At 39.6% G+C, this 15,285-nt stretch overlaps 1 protein-coding gene across 8 annotated transcripts in view; it reads left to right on the top strand.

Annotated features, from left to right (window-relative positions):
* Positions 1 to 1,204: 1,204 nt before the first annotated feature.
* Positions 1,205 to 15,285, top strand: part of LOC127422323 (neural cell adhesion molecule 1-like) — a 179,828-nt gene continuing 165,747 nt past the window's right edge. For all 8 annotated transcript variants that reach the window (XM_051665752.1, XM_051665751.1, XM_051665754.1 and 5 more), the window contains exon 1: positions 1,205 to 1,468. In XM_051665752.1, the coding sequence (XP_051521712.1) occupies positions 1,417 to 1,468 (52 nt within the window). In that variant the 5' untranslated portion in view covers positions 1,205 to 1,416. The remainder of the gene's footprint in view (positions 1,469 to 15,285) is intronic.

Raw genomic sequence — 15,285 nt, 5'->3', positions numbered from 1 at the left:
TTTCAATGTGTGGTAATACATTTTTAAAATCAAAAGTTGTATTTGTTAACTTTAGTTAATGCACTATGAACTAACATGAACGAACAATGAACAATTGTATTTTTATTAACAAACATTAACAAAGATGAATATATAATGTAAAAAATATAGTGTTAATTGTTTGTTCATGATACCTAATGCATTAACTAATGTTAACGAATGGAACCTTAATGTAAAGTGTTACCAGATATCCTTCTATTGAATTACAACTAGTGAAAATTATATATATATATATATATATATATATATATATATATATATATATATATATATATATATATATATATCTCAAAATGCATTTTAACATGTTGGATTTGGTATGTCTGATATCTGGAAATGGATTTCAGATAAACTGAAGAGTAATTACATAGCTTACTTACTAGTTACAATAACATCTAAAATATTTAAAATTAACATTTACACTTTAGTGAAAACCAAATTAATGATATCAAAAATAGCATTTGTACTAGTATTAACTCAATTGTTGATATAAGGAACTGACATTTATACTAGAAACAAATTATTGAAATCTAAAATGATTAATTTTACTACAGTAAGATGTATCTCATATGTGAAACTGGAATTTCAACTAGTAAGAAATTAATTATAGATATCTGTTATTATAGATAATATATATATTGCGTTTTGAACAGGAGTGAATGATAATGGTAATATTCTGCTAATAAAAAGGCATTTACAGATATCAGTTATTATGTTTTTTACAAGATGAAAATGATTTTAACGTTTTTACTTGCGCAAATATAGTTATTGATATCAAAAATGTGCATTTTCACTAGTAGTAATCCCACTGCAAATCAAGAATGAAATACATCTATAGGCTAATTCATATCCTGGACGTGATTAAATGTCAAAAGGGCCTTCTATAAGCCCTCTCAACATCTAGCTAGGAGAAACACTGAACAAAATCTCAAATAATAAATGATCTCTTTACGCTTTTATTTTACAAATGGCTGTCTTACAAAAGATGGTGCATATGACTTCATTCCCCCCTCCCATCTCTTCTTTAGCTAGTCCAGGTATATTTTATGTTTGCTACAGGCTGGGTCCTTCCAGTGTTATATTTGATCATATTGCCTCTCCTCAGAGGCGCCGGTGATTGGGCGGATTAATTCGCGTGCATCTTGAAGCTGCGTGTGCACGCGCTCTTGCCTCTCCATCTCAGCGCGCGACATACGGGCACGCTAATTTAAACCGCAACAATATCAGTACAGTACAACGGCCAAGATCTTCATTCCGAGCTGCGCCCGTTCAAGGAAACTTCCTAAAAAACTTCGCAGACATAAGGATTACTCATTCCTCATCGCAAGCAAGGAAGAAAACACTGATAAAAACATCGTGTTTAAGAAAGGGATTGCAATGTTTCCGACCAAGGCGATAATCTTTGTACTTCTTTTCTTTGGCAACGCAGGTAAGATCGCGTTAAGGTGTTATGCAACTACTGTTCGTGAAATTCAAACTGTTAGCCTATATAATAAATAGCTGGGGTTTTGTGTATTTTACTGGCTTGTTTGCTACTTTTATTTGAACTCTATATTCAGTGATGTAGTGATAGTGACAGGTGCATCAGTCGACCTGTTTGAATTCTGCTGTGCACATTGAAAAGCACTGTTGCTTACTGTTACAGTTTATGAGATGCAAGGTGTTTGTTTTTGTATTTTTTTTTTTAAATTTTTTAATTGTTTTTATTTTACTGCATGTCTGATAAAGCAGCTCCTCAATATACAGCTTATTTGGACTATTGTTAGCTAAATGGCTAGGCTATTTCCAATGAGCTTTGTCAATGGGACAGTATTATCTGAGCTAATATTATGTCCAGTCCTTTACTTTGTGCTGCTTGACGTGTGCAAGCCACATAATCTGCTTACATTCTTCACAGCTGTCCTATAATTTCTTCTCACATGCTCATGTGTCTATATAATATACCATGCCACCTTTTTAAACACAACGTCTCTTTTAGGAAGACTTGCATTTAGTGGGTTGTTAAATCTCTGAGTTAAAGGATCTGCTAAATTGCAGAATGTGTTATAAAGAATCGCACTGATTTGAATTGATCCCTGCTAAATCCTAATGGGTCGGTGGAGGGAGGAATTTCTTGGCAATCCACCTGCTGCACGAAGCGAGAAAGAACCAATCAGCTTGTTGGGCGAGGACTATCGGCTGCTTATATCTAGGATGTAATAAACAATCAATTTACGCGGAATCCCCTTTCTGCCCAAAGTTCTAAAATATAAGTTTACTATTTATTGTCATTGCTTTACATTATGTATTCAATTTCATATTTGCAGATACGCTGTTATGGAAATACCTACTTGAAAAAATAAACAATTATTTCACCAAAATTACCAGTAAAATGCTCAGAGAGACTGAATTCTCATATTTTTTTTTGTTTTTGTTTACTTGCACCCTACAACAGTTTAGTTCACCCAAAAACGAAGATTCTGTCAAAGTTTACTAACCCACATGTTGTTCCAAACCCATATGACTTTCCTTCTGTGAAACTCAAGAGTAGATGTTATTCAGAATTTTCTGTCATGGTCACCATTCGCTTCAGTGTTTTACCTACGATTCTTTTCAGCAGCGGTGCTGTTGTGTGCGTGTCCATGAGCCCAGAACGCAGGACCCGTATTTACTGTACACATGTCAGTGGAGAAATGGAGTAAAATGATGGGTTATTTATGTTAGCCATGTCATTTGTGTGTTTATTTACTCAGAGGTTTTGACACTTGAAGGGCTCTGGAAGCCCGAATAGCTGTAATAACTGTCAAATAATGAAATGCCTCTACACCTCCATAGATAATATAAACCAGGGGTGATTCTTGGATTTCAATCTTTAAGGAGTCATGACATTTTTTTTTAATTATTTTAATATGTTCCTTAAGGTTCATTTGTGATATTTTGCATCATATATTTGTAAAACCTGATCATTTTCCATTCTCATTTTGACTATCTGTCAGAAACGCTTGGTTTTGGTGCTGCTTCTCCTTTAAGACTTGACAGTAAATGCCCACTGTTATGATTGGCTCTCTGCTAGGGTGGCCAGACCTCCCATTTGTCCCTGGGCCAGTCCCGTATTTAAGCACTTTTTCTAGTGTCCGACTTATTCAGAATTTTTTTTTTCCCTAAAATGTATCTATCGCCTATGCGGCTTTCTCAGTCATGTGAGTATTCTAATCAAAGATAGCCAAGGATACGGCTTGTAAAACCAATAAAATCACACCGTGTTACTTGAAGTACATGATTGGATTAAACTATCCAATCACAATCCCCTATCAATAGACGTCCAGGTAGTGAACTGATTGAAGAGTCAATTTGAAAGAGCACACAGATGAAATTGCAGCTGGAAAAATGTCAAGGAAGCGTGCATGTACATTTAATGAGGATCTTCAAAAAGAGTTTACATTTCTAAAAAAGGAGTCACAGACAGAGCCTAGTAAAGGGAGCTGTGAGATTTGTGGAGCTCGCATTTCCATCGCCCATGGAGGCCGCACTGACATCGCGCAGCATGTTCTGTCATGGAATGCAGAGAGACAGGACCCAATCGCAGAGTTCAAAAACAGGGATTTATTAAATACATCAAAAAGGAGCAAAAACAAACGAAAACTCCCACAAGGGGGAAAAACAAACATAAACTATCCCGAAGGGGAAAAACACAAAGTAAATAATCCAGGCAGGGGAAACAGGGAACAGGACTGACAGGACTGGGCTACGGGAACCAGGGTAGGAGGAAACAGACTGACTGACAGGACCGACATGAAAGGAACAAACAGACTGGAAACAAGACGAACTGGCACTGGACAGCAAACACGAGGAGACTAAAATAGGGAGAGAAATCAACAGGTTAACAAGACAGGGCAGGTGTGACTAATAAACTAATAATGGGCAAACAAGGAGGCGGAGTATGACGTAAGACAGAGAGACATGCAGTGATACTGAAACAAAACAAACCACGTGCTCTCACAAGACAACAAAACACCCGAATGGCATGAGCGCACATCGCCAAGACAATGAGGCAATATACACCCATGCCAACCGACAAACAAGACAAGAGAATGCATAGCAATGGCAAACAAAGCGATGCCACGCATTCTCACACTAAACGAAACCTGAGCGTACATCTGATGCATGCAACAGGCGACCAAAAACAAGGCAGGACACCTGTGCGAGAGTTAGGCCACACACACACCCGACACCTTAGACCAAAGTGACCGAACCTCAGCACAACATGAAGACAGCTTGTGATCCGGGCATGCAACACAACGCGACTGCGACGCGAGGCACACACGTGTTCGCGAGAGACAGACAAACTATTGACACGAATGCATTCTGCCAAGATGACATAAGCGTGATGCACCCACATCAATAACAGACAGACATGGAGCACGAGTGTCCAGATCCCGACACAGACCACAACTGAACCAGACAGAAAGTCAGTATTCAGACACCGTGCTCCCGACATGAAACAAGACAGACCGAAGAGCACACGGCAGGGAATACAACCGAAACCGTGTGCTCACACAAAGACAGACATTCGAGACACAAGACAGACATGGGACGATAATATCACTGTCCTGTCACTGTGTCAGTCTGGGTTTTTGTCTGACAGAACTGTGGCATTATCATCCCATGTCTGTCTTGTGTCTCGTTGTCTGTCTTTGTGTGAGCGCACGGTTTCGGTTGTATTCCCTGCCGTGCGCTCTTCGGTCTGTCTTGTTTCATGTTGGGAGCACGGTGTCCTAATCCTGACTTCCTGTCTGGTTCGGTTTCCATCTGTGTCGGGATCCGGACACTCATGCTCCATGTCTGTCTGTTATTTACGTTATGTCATCTCGGCAGAATGCACTCACGTCAATAGTTTGTTTGTCTCTTGCGAACACGGGTGTGCCTCGCGTTGATCTCGCGCTGTGTTGCGCGTCCGGGTCGCGAGCTGTCTTCATGTTGTGCTGAGGTTCTGTCACTTCAGTCTAGGGTGTCGGGTGTGTGTGTGGCCGAACTCTCACACAGGTGTCCTGTCTTGTTTTTGTCACCTGTTGCGTGCATTGCGTGGCGTTTGCCTCGCGATGTACGCTCAGGTTTCGTTTAGTGTGAGAATGCATGGCATCGCTTTGTTTGGCATTGCTACGCATTCTCTCGTCTTGTTTGTCGGGATCTGGACACTTGTGCTCCATGTCTGTCTGTTATTGATGTGGGTGCATCGTGCTTATGTCATCTTGGCAGAATGCACTCGTGTCAATAGTTTGTCTGTCTCTCGCGTGTGTGCCTCGCGTCGCAGTCGCGTTGTGTTGCGTGCCCGAATCACAAGCTGTCTTCATGTTGTGCTGAGGTTCGGTCACTTTGGTCTAAGGTGTCGGGTGTGTGTGTGGCCTAACTCTCGCACAGGTGTCCTGCCTTGTTTTTGTCACCTGTTGCATGCATCAGATGTACGCTCAGGTTTCGTTTAGTGTGAGAATGCGTGGCATCGCTTTGTTTGCCAATGCTATGCATTCTCTTGTCTTGTTTGTCGGTTGGCATGGGTGTATATTGCCTCATTGTCTTGGCGATGTGTGTTCATGCCATTCGGGTGTTTTGTTGTCTTGTGAGAGCACGTGGCTTTGTTTTGTTTCAGTATTGCCGCATGTCTCTCTGCCTTAAGTCATACCCCGCCTCCTTGTTTACCCATTATTAGTTTATTAGTCACACCTGCTCTGTCTTGCTAACCTGTTGATTTCTCTCCCTATTTTAGTCTCCTCGTGTTTGCTGTTCAGTGCCAGTTCGTCTTGTTTCCAGTCTGTTTGTTCCTCTCATGTCGGTCCTGTCAGTCGGTCTGTTTCCTCCTACCCTGGTTCCCATAGCCCAGTCCGATTGGTCCTGTTCCCTGTTTCCCCTACCTGGATTGTGTAGTTTATGTTTGCTTTATCCCCCTTGTGGGAGTTTTAGTTTGTTTTTGCTCCTTTTTGTTGTATATAATAAATCCCTTTTTTTGAACTCTGCGATTGGGTCCTGTCTCTCTGCATTCTATGACATATTCATACAAAAATGCATGTGGATGCTGCTTAAAGTAAGTGTGTCACACTAAGTATTTTTTTTTGTGAAGCAAAGTTCTGAATCTGACAAAGTGCATGCAAGTGAAGGACTTTTTGCTTTTCATTCTGTTGTGCACTGCCAAAGCTTTGCACATTCATGACCTGAGAAAAATCTTGCAGGCCAGGCTGGAGTAATCATTCATATCCTCTGACATTAAAAAGCAGTTGGATGCCCTGGTTGAATCTGGTGACATGTGAGCAGATGATTTCTTTTGTGCAGTGAGAAACTTTAATTCAGCATCGGTGGATTACCTCCAAAATTGGAGCCGTTCATTGGAGAACACAGAAAAACTTGAGTGGGCCCTAATGAGAGACATCCCAGCCTCAAACACTTCTACTCCAGAATCCCCGCTCTCAGTTTGATTGACGAAACCACGCTCTTTGATGAGTGGGCTTGCGTGAAAAACATTGTCACTCGTCGCATCACTGAGTGGAACATGAACAAGACGGCCGTGTCTGAGAGATGGACAGTTGTTTTTCGTGAGCTGGAGTGCAAGACCATCAACTTTGGAGTCTTAGTTAAGGTTGTGGGGTTTGCTTTATGCCTGCCTGGGACATCTGCATCTGTGGAGCATGTGTTCTCATTATTGAACGAAGCATTCATTCATTATTGAATGAACCCATTTTCGACAATCATGAATCTGGTCACCCTACTCTCTGCTCTTGACTGACCTGCTCTCTCCGTGCCATCTCACTGCTTCCTGCTTCTGGGCAGGCTACAGAAGTGATAAGAGTTGTGTTCAACTGCGATGCACAGACCGATCAGCACCGTAATTGAAGCAGTGCACGTCGGTTAGAAATTTTGTCTGAGGATGGCGGCATTGCCGCGTCACCGTGACGTATGCCATCAAAGTACCACAAGTGATTCTTGAGCAGCTGTCTGGCTCAGCCGGAGCAGTTGCTCCAGAGCGGCTGCACAAGCTCTGATAACGACACAGTTTATTCGCGACTGACAACGGTCATGTGTGTTTCATGTGCTTAGTTCACAATTGCATACTACACATACTACTCTTACTACTTCTGCTATATCAATCTATGGCAGAAATAGCAAGAGTAGTATGGTAGTCTGCCATTACCAAGGTGTCTATTGTGACACATTCTATTCCACGAAACGATCAAAAATCTGTTCTTATAACAGTACATCATGTTTATATAATGTTATATTATGTTTATCTTAGTAATATCATGGTTATTCATTAAAAATAAAACATTCAAAATGATTAAAAATTCTGACTATATAAAATAATATAGGCTTGTATTGGATTTTCTTCTTGTACACACAACAGGCACTGTAATTAGCAGCACATAACCATTTAAAATGAATAATGTCTCTGGTTATTATAAAATTCAAACTTCTGTGTATATGAATTCCACTTCATCTGCAATAAAGAAAACAAACATTGCGCAATCTTCCGTGACTGATATAGGTTCAGCACACGATGGTAAGCACAAAGTGTCTGGCTTGACAACTCTTTTTTTCAACTCCTCCTCCTTCAACCCCACCTGCAGATGACAAATCTCGGCCAAGTAACGAACGGCATACCTCATCCTCTTCTTCAGCCAGTCAACAGATCCTGATCCTCGTTCGTTCATTGAAGGGGTGTATTTGTTCAGTAGTGTTGTTATCTACTGAAACGTAGGAGTGTTGGGGGGGGGGGGTGTTGTTTCACACATTTCTTGTGTGAGGCGGAGTGCATGCGCACTTAAAACAATTCCGTCTTGGCGAATATAGCAGAACAGGTTCTAACATATCACAGATTGGACCATTTGTTTTCTTTTTGGAATCAGAGGTGCCGGAACGCTGTGCCGTACCGTTCTGCCCCAACTTAAACTCTGAGTCTCGTGCTTCAAACTAGAGCTCACTGGCTTCAAATGGGAGAGATGTCAGTGAACGATAAAAATTAGTCAGTGTATGGAGGTGAACGAGAACGATTCGTTGACTTAAAAGATTTGTTCAGAAAGACCAATTTTTAAGGAAAAAAACATCTCTACTGCATGGATTGTAGAAAGTGCATAGCTGATTGGGGCTAGCAAGAGTTACATTGCATCATGAATATTAATGAATCATGTAAAATTTCAGCAGGCACTCATAATTTAGCAGCATCGGTGCACCACTGCTGAATGCATATAGGGGAAACACTGCACTTTCATTGTTTTGAGAAAATATGCAATAACAAAAAAAAGTTAATAGAGACTGAGGCTGTTATTCTGTCTAACAGAAAAAAGAAAATCATATGGGTTCGAAACAACATGAGGGTGAGTAAATGATGACAGAATTTTCATTTTTGGGTGATTCTCACGAAAGCTGTTAAGAAAATGTCTTGAACCTGTTTTAATACAAACCAAAAGAAACAAATAAGAAATTACATTTTGCTTATAGAAAATGAAGAATATTTATATGGCAATTAAGATTTTTGTTTTACATTGTGACATTATTTTACTAATAATATTTTACTCTTAGTAGATGTAAGATGTTAATGTGGGTATGACATATTAATAGGATATTGGTCTTGGTGGACTAGATCTTCTATGCTGCTGCTGCTGCTGCAGAGCAAGGACAGAGGCTTACTACTGCTAGAACATACACAGACTTATTGAGTTAAGCATGTGGACATGGTGCTGCTGCGAAATTAATAAAACACAAGACATGCTGCATCAGCACGTATGACATGCTGCTACACAATTAAACAAATACAATCCCCCAACAAAGCAGGGAAGCTGCACAAATGCATAACAGAAAACACAAAAACACAACCCCCCCAAAAACAAGCAGATCTACCACCAAGACTTGTGTACTGCTGCTGCTCCGAAGAGCCATGTGCGAGTGTATGCTAGTTAGGTGTGCCTTGGCGTTTTTGGCCGAATGTCATAACGCTAAATTGCTAATAAACTAAATCTCTATATCTTGGCTTGGCCAAATGGCTTAAATGACTAGTGACTTGACTCAAAATGTGTATCTGGATCTGGAAAGCCCAGAGCTTTTTTAACTAGTGACTTGGCCTAGCTATGTGTGGATTTATACTAATGACAAAAGATAGCAATGTATGCCATACAGAGAATCTCTCACAGCACGCTGCAGTGAATCCGGCCTACTTGCAAACTGAGAAAATTTAAATGTTAAGGCGCGGTCACATTTACCTCTGCATGGCGAAATTCTGCAGGTGAAGAAGGCGTGGGAAGACGTTGAGCGAGTGTGAAACCAGCAAAAAAACTAATTTCCAAGCAGCCTCTTTTTAATGCTCCACTTTATACTATGTGAAAGTGATGTTAAAAAGAAACTCGCTGCTAAAATGATATCCTTGTCCACTGTGAATATTTAGTGCAGCTGTGTACAAAGCACCACCCACACAGAGGTCACTGCCAAACCAAGCAACTTCCTATTGGTCAACGTGGCGAATTTACCTGTCAAAGTTCACCTGTCAGAGTTCACCTGTCAAAGTTCACCAAATTTTTACTCCACGCGAAATCCACACAGGGAAATTCTTTGCCATCATGCAAAATTCACGATTGCATACGATTCCCATTGAAATTACTTTATTTTGCCAGCAGAGCTTTGTCGTGTGAAGTTAAATGTGACAACGCCTTTAGGCAAAGAGACAGTACGCAAGTTGATTGGCTACCCGATTACACATTAAAGGACCTATCCGCTTATACCATGTAAGCCAATTGGCTTGACATATCACATGGGAGCGAGCTGATTGGCTAACAGATAACAAGTTCAAAGAACCTATCTGCTTGTGCCATTCAGAGTTTCATGCCTGAACTTGGTCTTTGATGCACATTTTAACCCCGCACATTTGAAAACAATAGGAATAATAAAATTCAAATGTTCGGATGCGATACTGTGTCATGAAAATAATGTCACAATGCATAAAATCTTTATGGTCCCAAATGTAGGCTTAATTTTCTTTATGGACACTATAGTTTCTTAGATTTAGATTTGGGGTTAAATATGACCAGGATATTTTCTTGTTGGGTTTCCTTAAAATCACCCTTTTAGGTGAACTATCCCTTTAAGAATCAACTATTTTTAGACTGGCCTCCTAATGTTTATGTCATTGTTTTGATAATAAGAGGTAAGCTCAAGGCTGTTCAACTGGAGATGCTCTGGGATCTTATTGGTTTCATCTGGGAGATAAGATGGGCGGAGCCCTACGGTCACATGATGCATGTTCACAGGCTGTGGGCATGAGTCATCTTTGTGATGTAATCTTCTGATATGCCGTTAAGCTCTCTTTGGGCTTTTAATTAGCTGTGCTAGAGATAGCCTTGCCCTGACTCTGAGGGACTGAGAAAGACGACATACAATACATGTAATGTATCCCAGAGCATCGCTGTTGATCCGGAAGCAGAATGGGCTGATCTCACAGTCTTCATTTTTAATATAAAGAGATGTGGCCTGAAGAAAATGGGATTTAACAGGACAGATTTTGCACTTACAGATACGTTTTCCCATGATCATTAAGGCTGTACACCAACACAAACACACACACTAACACACAGATAGAGTGGCTGCCATGTACAAAGTGTGACTGAGAATTTGTCTCCTCATAGCTGATGAGATCTGTGCATCTGCATTAGACACAAATTATCAGTGTTCCTGTGAAACATCTATGTTGTTTGCAGTTTGTGCACATAAGTGGATTTTCCATTTGCATTTGCTGGTCCCCATTTGCAGCATTAACTCTCCAAAATCCAATATTATAAAACATATAGTTCAGACTCTAAGTTCTGATTGGATGAGCCGTGTTTAACGCTGCTGTAAAATGACTGTAAACACCCACCTGTGACTGCTCATTCTTTTATTAATGCACAAAGTTGCTACGTTGCTTGGCAAACAACCCACAGTTAGGATAATGAAGGACTACTTGGCGGAAGATTTAACTGTGTATTGGACATTTGTGTATTTTATCGTATTGATATTTACACCATTTTAAAGCAATAAGCCACTCAACCCCCTGCGTTGCAGTGATATTACTTTGCTTTCAGGTTGTTAAGAACACCGACCTGTGGTAAAACCACTGTAACATACTGCCTCTTGTGGTTTTTTCTTTACTGTATCATAGGAGATAAAAGTGTTCTCATCACGGCATGTAGTGCCATATGATTCCTGGAATTGAAAACAAAAATGACTAAACGTTTTTTAGCAAGGGGTTATCCTTGGTGGCATGTTTCTTTGTCAAGGTTCAACCAGTGTAGTGATGGCATGTGTCACTTAAGCTGGATAAGCTGGGAATGCCTTTGGGGCAAAGGCATGTTACATTCAGCCTTTTGGCACCATTTGGTGGTGAATTATGTCTAAGGCCTCCCCATATGTGCACTCTGAATCATTGAAACCAAAAACCCATCAGCCATGATTGTTTTGCATAGCAGAGTTTACATGCTTATCCTGGTATATTGTGTCTCAATGATACGCCTTAAACCTCCATGATAATTTCCCAGAGATGCTGCAGCAGATTATTTTAAAGAACAGGGTAGCAATCATAAAACAGAGTATTACTCAGGCCTGTCTCCATGGGGGTGGGGGGACCATTTATGAGCTTGGCCGATCTGCCAACTCTCTAGCCCACCCCTGAGTCTAATGGCCCACATTACATCTAGGTTCCTTTGTCAAAATCACTTCTGACCACATTGCACTTGTAGTAAATGCTCATGTGTTTGAATGCGTTCGAACAACACTGAAGGGACTACTCACCTGTCAATCAATCACTGCGCTGAAAGAAGAGTTATTAACTATGCCGGTAATGTGCTGCAAAGTGGTTCTCACGAAAACTGTCAAGAAAATGTCCTGGTACGATTTTACTCCAGAATCAAAAGAAACAAATAAAATTATATTTTGCAGATAGAAAATGAAGTATATTTTTAGGGATGTCCCGAAACCCATACTGGTATCAGAATCGGGTCCGATACCATGCTCATGTACTCGTACTCGTGCTCATAAAAATGCTCTGATATCAAAAACCGATACCAGATTACGTACGAATGTCATTCCATAAACAGTAGGCACACAGATTAAAATTACATTATGTCCTAGTGAGATTATTTAACTGCAAAAGCTGCAATTTAATGAGATAAATATATAGTTGGCATGCGTAGCACGCATCAAATGTGAGCACTTGTGAATGTGTGGAGACAGTGTTTTGCCAAAACCAGGTGCACGTTGCTTTTAAATCTCCTCCTTGGCTCATACACAGAAACACCATCATGAGCGTCGCAGGCTCTGTTTGTAGAAGATAATAGTAAACAGTGCAAATTCACATTGTAGTGCAAGGCACAAACAGAGTATATACTTATTTAATTAATTAAATAGCAGCCTTTGTGGTTTAATAATCACTTTGAGTCATGTAGCGACTGAAAAGTTAGTCATCACACAGAAACACTTCAAAATAAAAGCTCAATTTAAATAAAAAAAAAATAAAGTTTGACAGAAATATAGGTGCATCTCAATAAATTAGAATGTCGTGGAAAAGTTCATTTATTTCAGTAATTCAACTCAAATTGTGAAACTCGTGTATTAAATAAATTCAATGCACACAGACTGAAGTAATTTAAGTCTTTGGTTCTTTTAATTGTGATGATTTTGGCTCGCATTTAACAAAAACCCACCAATTCACTATCTCAAAAAATTAGAATACATCATAAGACCAATAAAAAAACATTTTTAGTGAATTGTTGGCCTTCTGGAAAGTATGTTCATTTACTGTATATGTACTCAATACTTGGTAGGGGCTCCTTTTGCTTTAATTACTGCCTCAATTCGGCGTGGCATGGAGGTGATCAGTTTGTGGCACTGCTGAGGTGGTATGGAAGCCCAGGTTTCTTTGACAGTGGCCTTCAGCTCATCTGCATTTTTTGGTCTCTTGTTTCTCATTTTCCTCTTGACAATACCCCATAGATTCTCTATGGGGTTCAGGTCTGGTGAGTTTGCTGGCCAGTCAAGCACACCAACACCATGGTCATTTAACCAACTTTTGGTGCTTTTGGCAGTGTGGGCAGGTGCCAAATCCTGCTGGCAAATGAAATCAGCATCTTTAAAAAGCTGGTCAGCAGAAGGAAGCATGAAGTGCTCCAAAATGTCTTGGTAAACGGGTGCAGTGACTTTGGTTTTCAAAAAACACAATGGACCAATACCAGCAGATGACATTGCACCCCAAATCATCACAGACTGTGGAAACTTAACACTGAACTTCAAGCAACTTGGGCTATGAGCTTCTCCACCCTTCCTCCAGACTCTAGGACCTTGGTTTCCAAATGAAATACAAAACTTGCTCTCATCTGAAAAGAGGACTTTGGAACACTGGGCAACAGTCCAGTTCTTCTTCTCCTTAGCCCAGGTAAGACACCTCTGACGTTGTCTGTGGTTCAGGAGTGGCTTAACAAGAGGAATACAACAACTGTAGCCAAATTCCTTGACATGTCTGTGTGTGGTGGCTCTTGATGCCTTGACCCCAGCCTCAGTCCATTCCTTGTGAAGTTCACCCAAATTCTTGAATCGATTTTGCTTGACAATCCTCATAAGGCTGCGGTTCTCTTGGTTGGTTGTGCATCTTTTTCTTCCACACTTTTTCCTTCCACTCAACTTTCTGTTAACATGCTTGGATACAGCACTCTGTGAACAGCCAGCTTCTTTGGCAATGAATGTTTGTGGCTTACCCTCCTTGTGAAGGGTGTCAATGATTGTCTTCTGGACAACTGTCAGATCAGCAATCTTCCCCATGATTGTGTAGCCTAGTGAACCAAACTGAGAGACCATTTTGAAGGCTCAGGAAACCTTTGCAGGTGTTTTGAGTTGATTAGCTGATTGGCATGTCACCATATTCTAATTATGTTGAGATAGTGAATTGGTGGGTTTTTGTTAAATGTGAGCCAAAATCATCACAATTAAAAGAACCAAAGACTTAAACTACTTCAGTCTGTGTGCATTGAATTTATTTAATACACGAGTTTCACAATTTGAGTTGAATTACTGAAATAAATGAACTTTTCCACAGCATTCTAATTTATTGAGATGCACCTGTATATCTCTATTGTAAAGTTATTTAATATTCGCTGTATTAATACTACTACTACTACTACTACTAATAACAACAATAAATCAATAGTAATTATATTAAATTTAGAAATATCTCACACCTGCGATGATATATAAATATATACAATATATAACTCCAGTGCTGTATTTTGGATTGTGCTGTGAGGTTCTGTATAAAAGCACTTTATTTGATAAAAATAATACAATATTATGTTGAAAATTAATTGTTATATTTTCATTTGATTAAAGATGTAATTAATTCATTCATTTAAACACCATTTTGTTGATAAAAAAAACAAACAAACAAAAAAACAGGTATCGGACTTGGTATCAGCAAGTACCAAAAATGAAGTATCGGTACTCATATTTGTCCTCCAAAAAATGGTATTGGGACATTCCTACCTATTTTTAGGACCATCAATGTTTGTTACATTGTGACATTATTTTCATGACAGTGACACACATTTTTACCCCTCAATTCTCATCATTGCAACATTATTTGTTTAAAATATATTTTTAAATTGTAAAGTATTTATACATCATAGAAGTACTCTCTTGGTACTGCCTTTCATTTTTGCTGTTTTAAAAAATAAGGATTGTACAACAGCATCTTTTTACTGCAATATAGTGAAAAAAGAAATGACTGTGTAATGGTAATGAGAATCATCTTTGAAAACAATGGGAATTTTAATACCATGTATAAGTGGGGCCTTAAAGCTGGAGCTAGGCCTGATATTACAGATGTTTTTTGTCATATACAGTATAAAGCTTCATACATTTTTTTTTTTTAAAAACTCACAAATACGCATTTTACATTACATAATCTGGTGGATGGGAGATGGGGAGTTGGAGCGATGCTTGCCCAGGAGTTGGCTTGTAGTAGATGCTATGTCTGGGAATGAGCCCTGTGTTTTGCGGGACGTTCTGTTTCACTAAATAGCTCTCTGGGATGTGCTTGGCCTCATCTTTGATCATGAGTGTAGCTGGCAGATTTTGGCCTGTGAAATGCTGAAGAAGCAGCTGAACTTTCATACTTAATAAGACCAGCTTATTACCTTTTACCTTAACAGATTCCCTATATGAATATTATGTATGAGTTTTGTTCTGTCATACTGTTTCCAAATTAATGGGTGG

This window comes from Myxocyprinus asiaticus, chromosome 31 (assembly GCF_019703515.2).
Source record: "Myxocyprinus asiaticus isolate MX2 ecotype Aquarium Trade chromosome 31, UBuf_Myxa_2, whole genome shotgun sequence".
Lineage (NCBI taxonomy): Eukaryota > Metazoa > Chordata > Actinopteri > Cypriniformes > Catostomidae > Myxocyprinus > Myxocyprinus asiaticus.
Note: the sequence above shows the minus strand (reverse complement) of the source record. Positions and strands in the feature narration are given on the sequence as shown.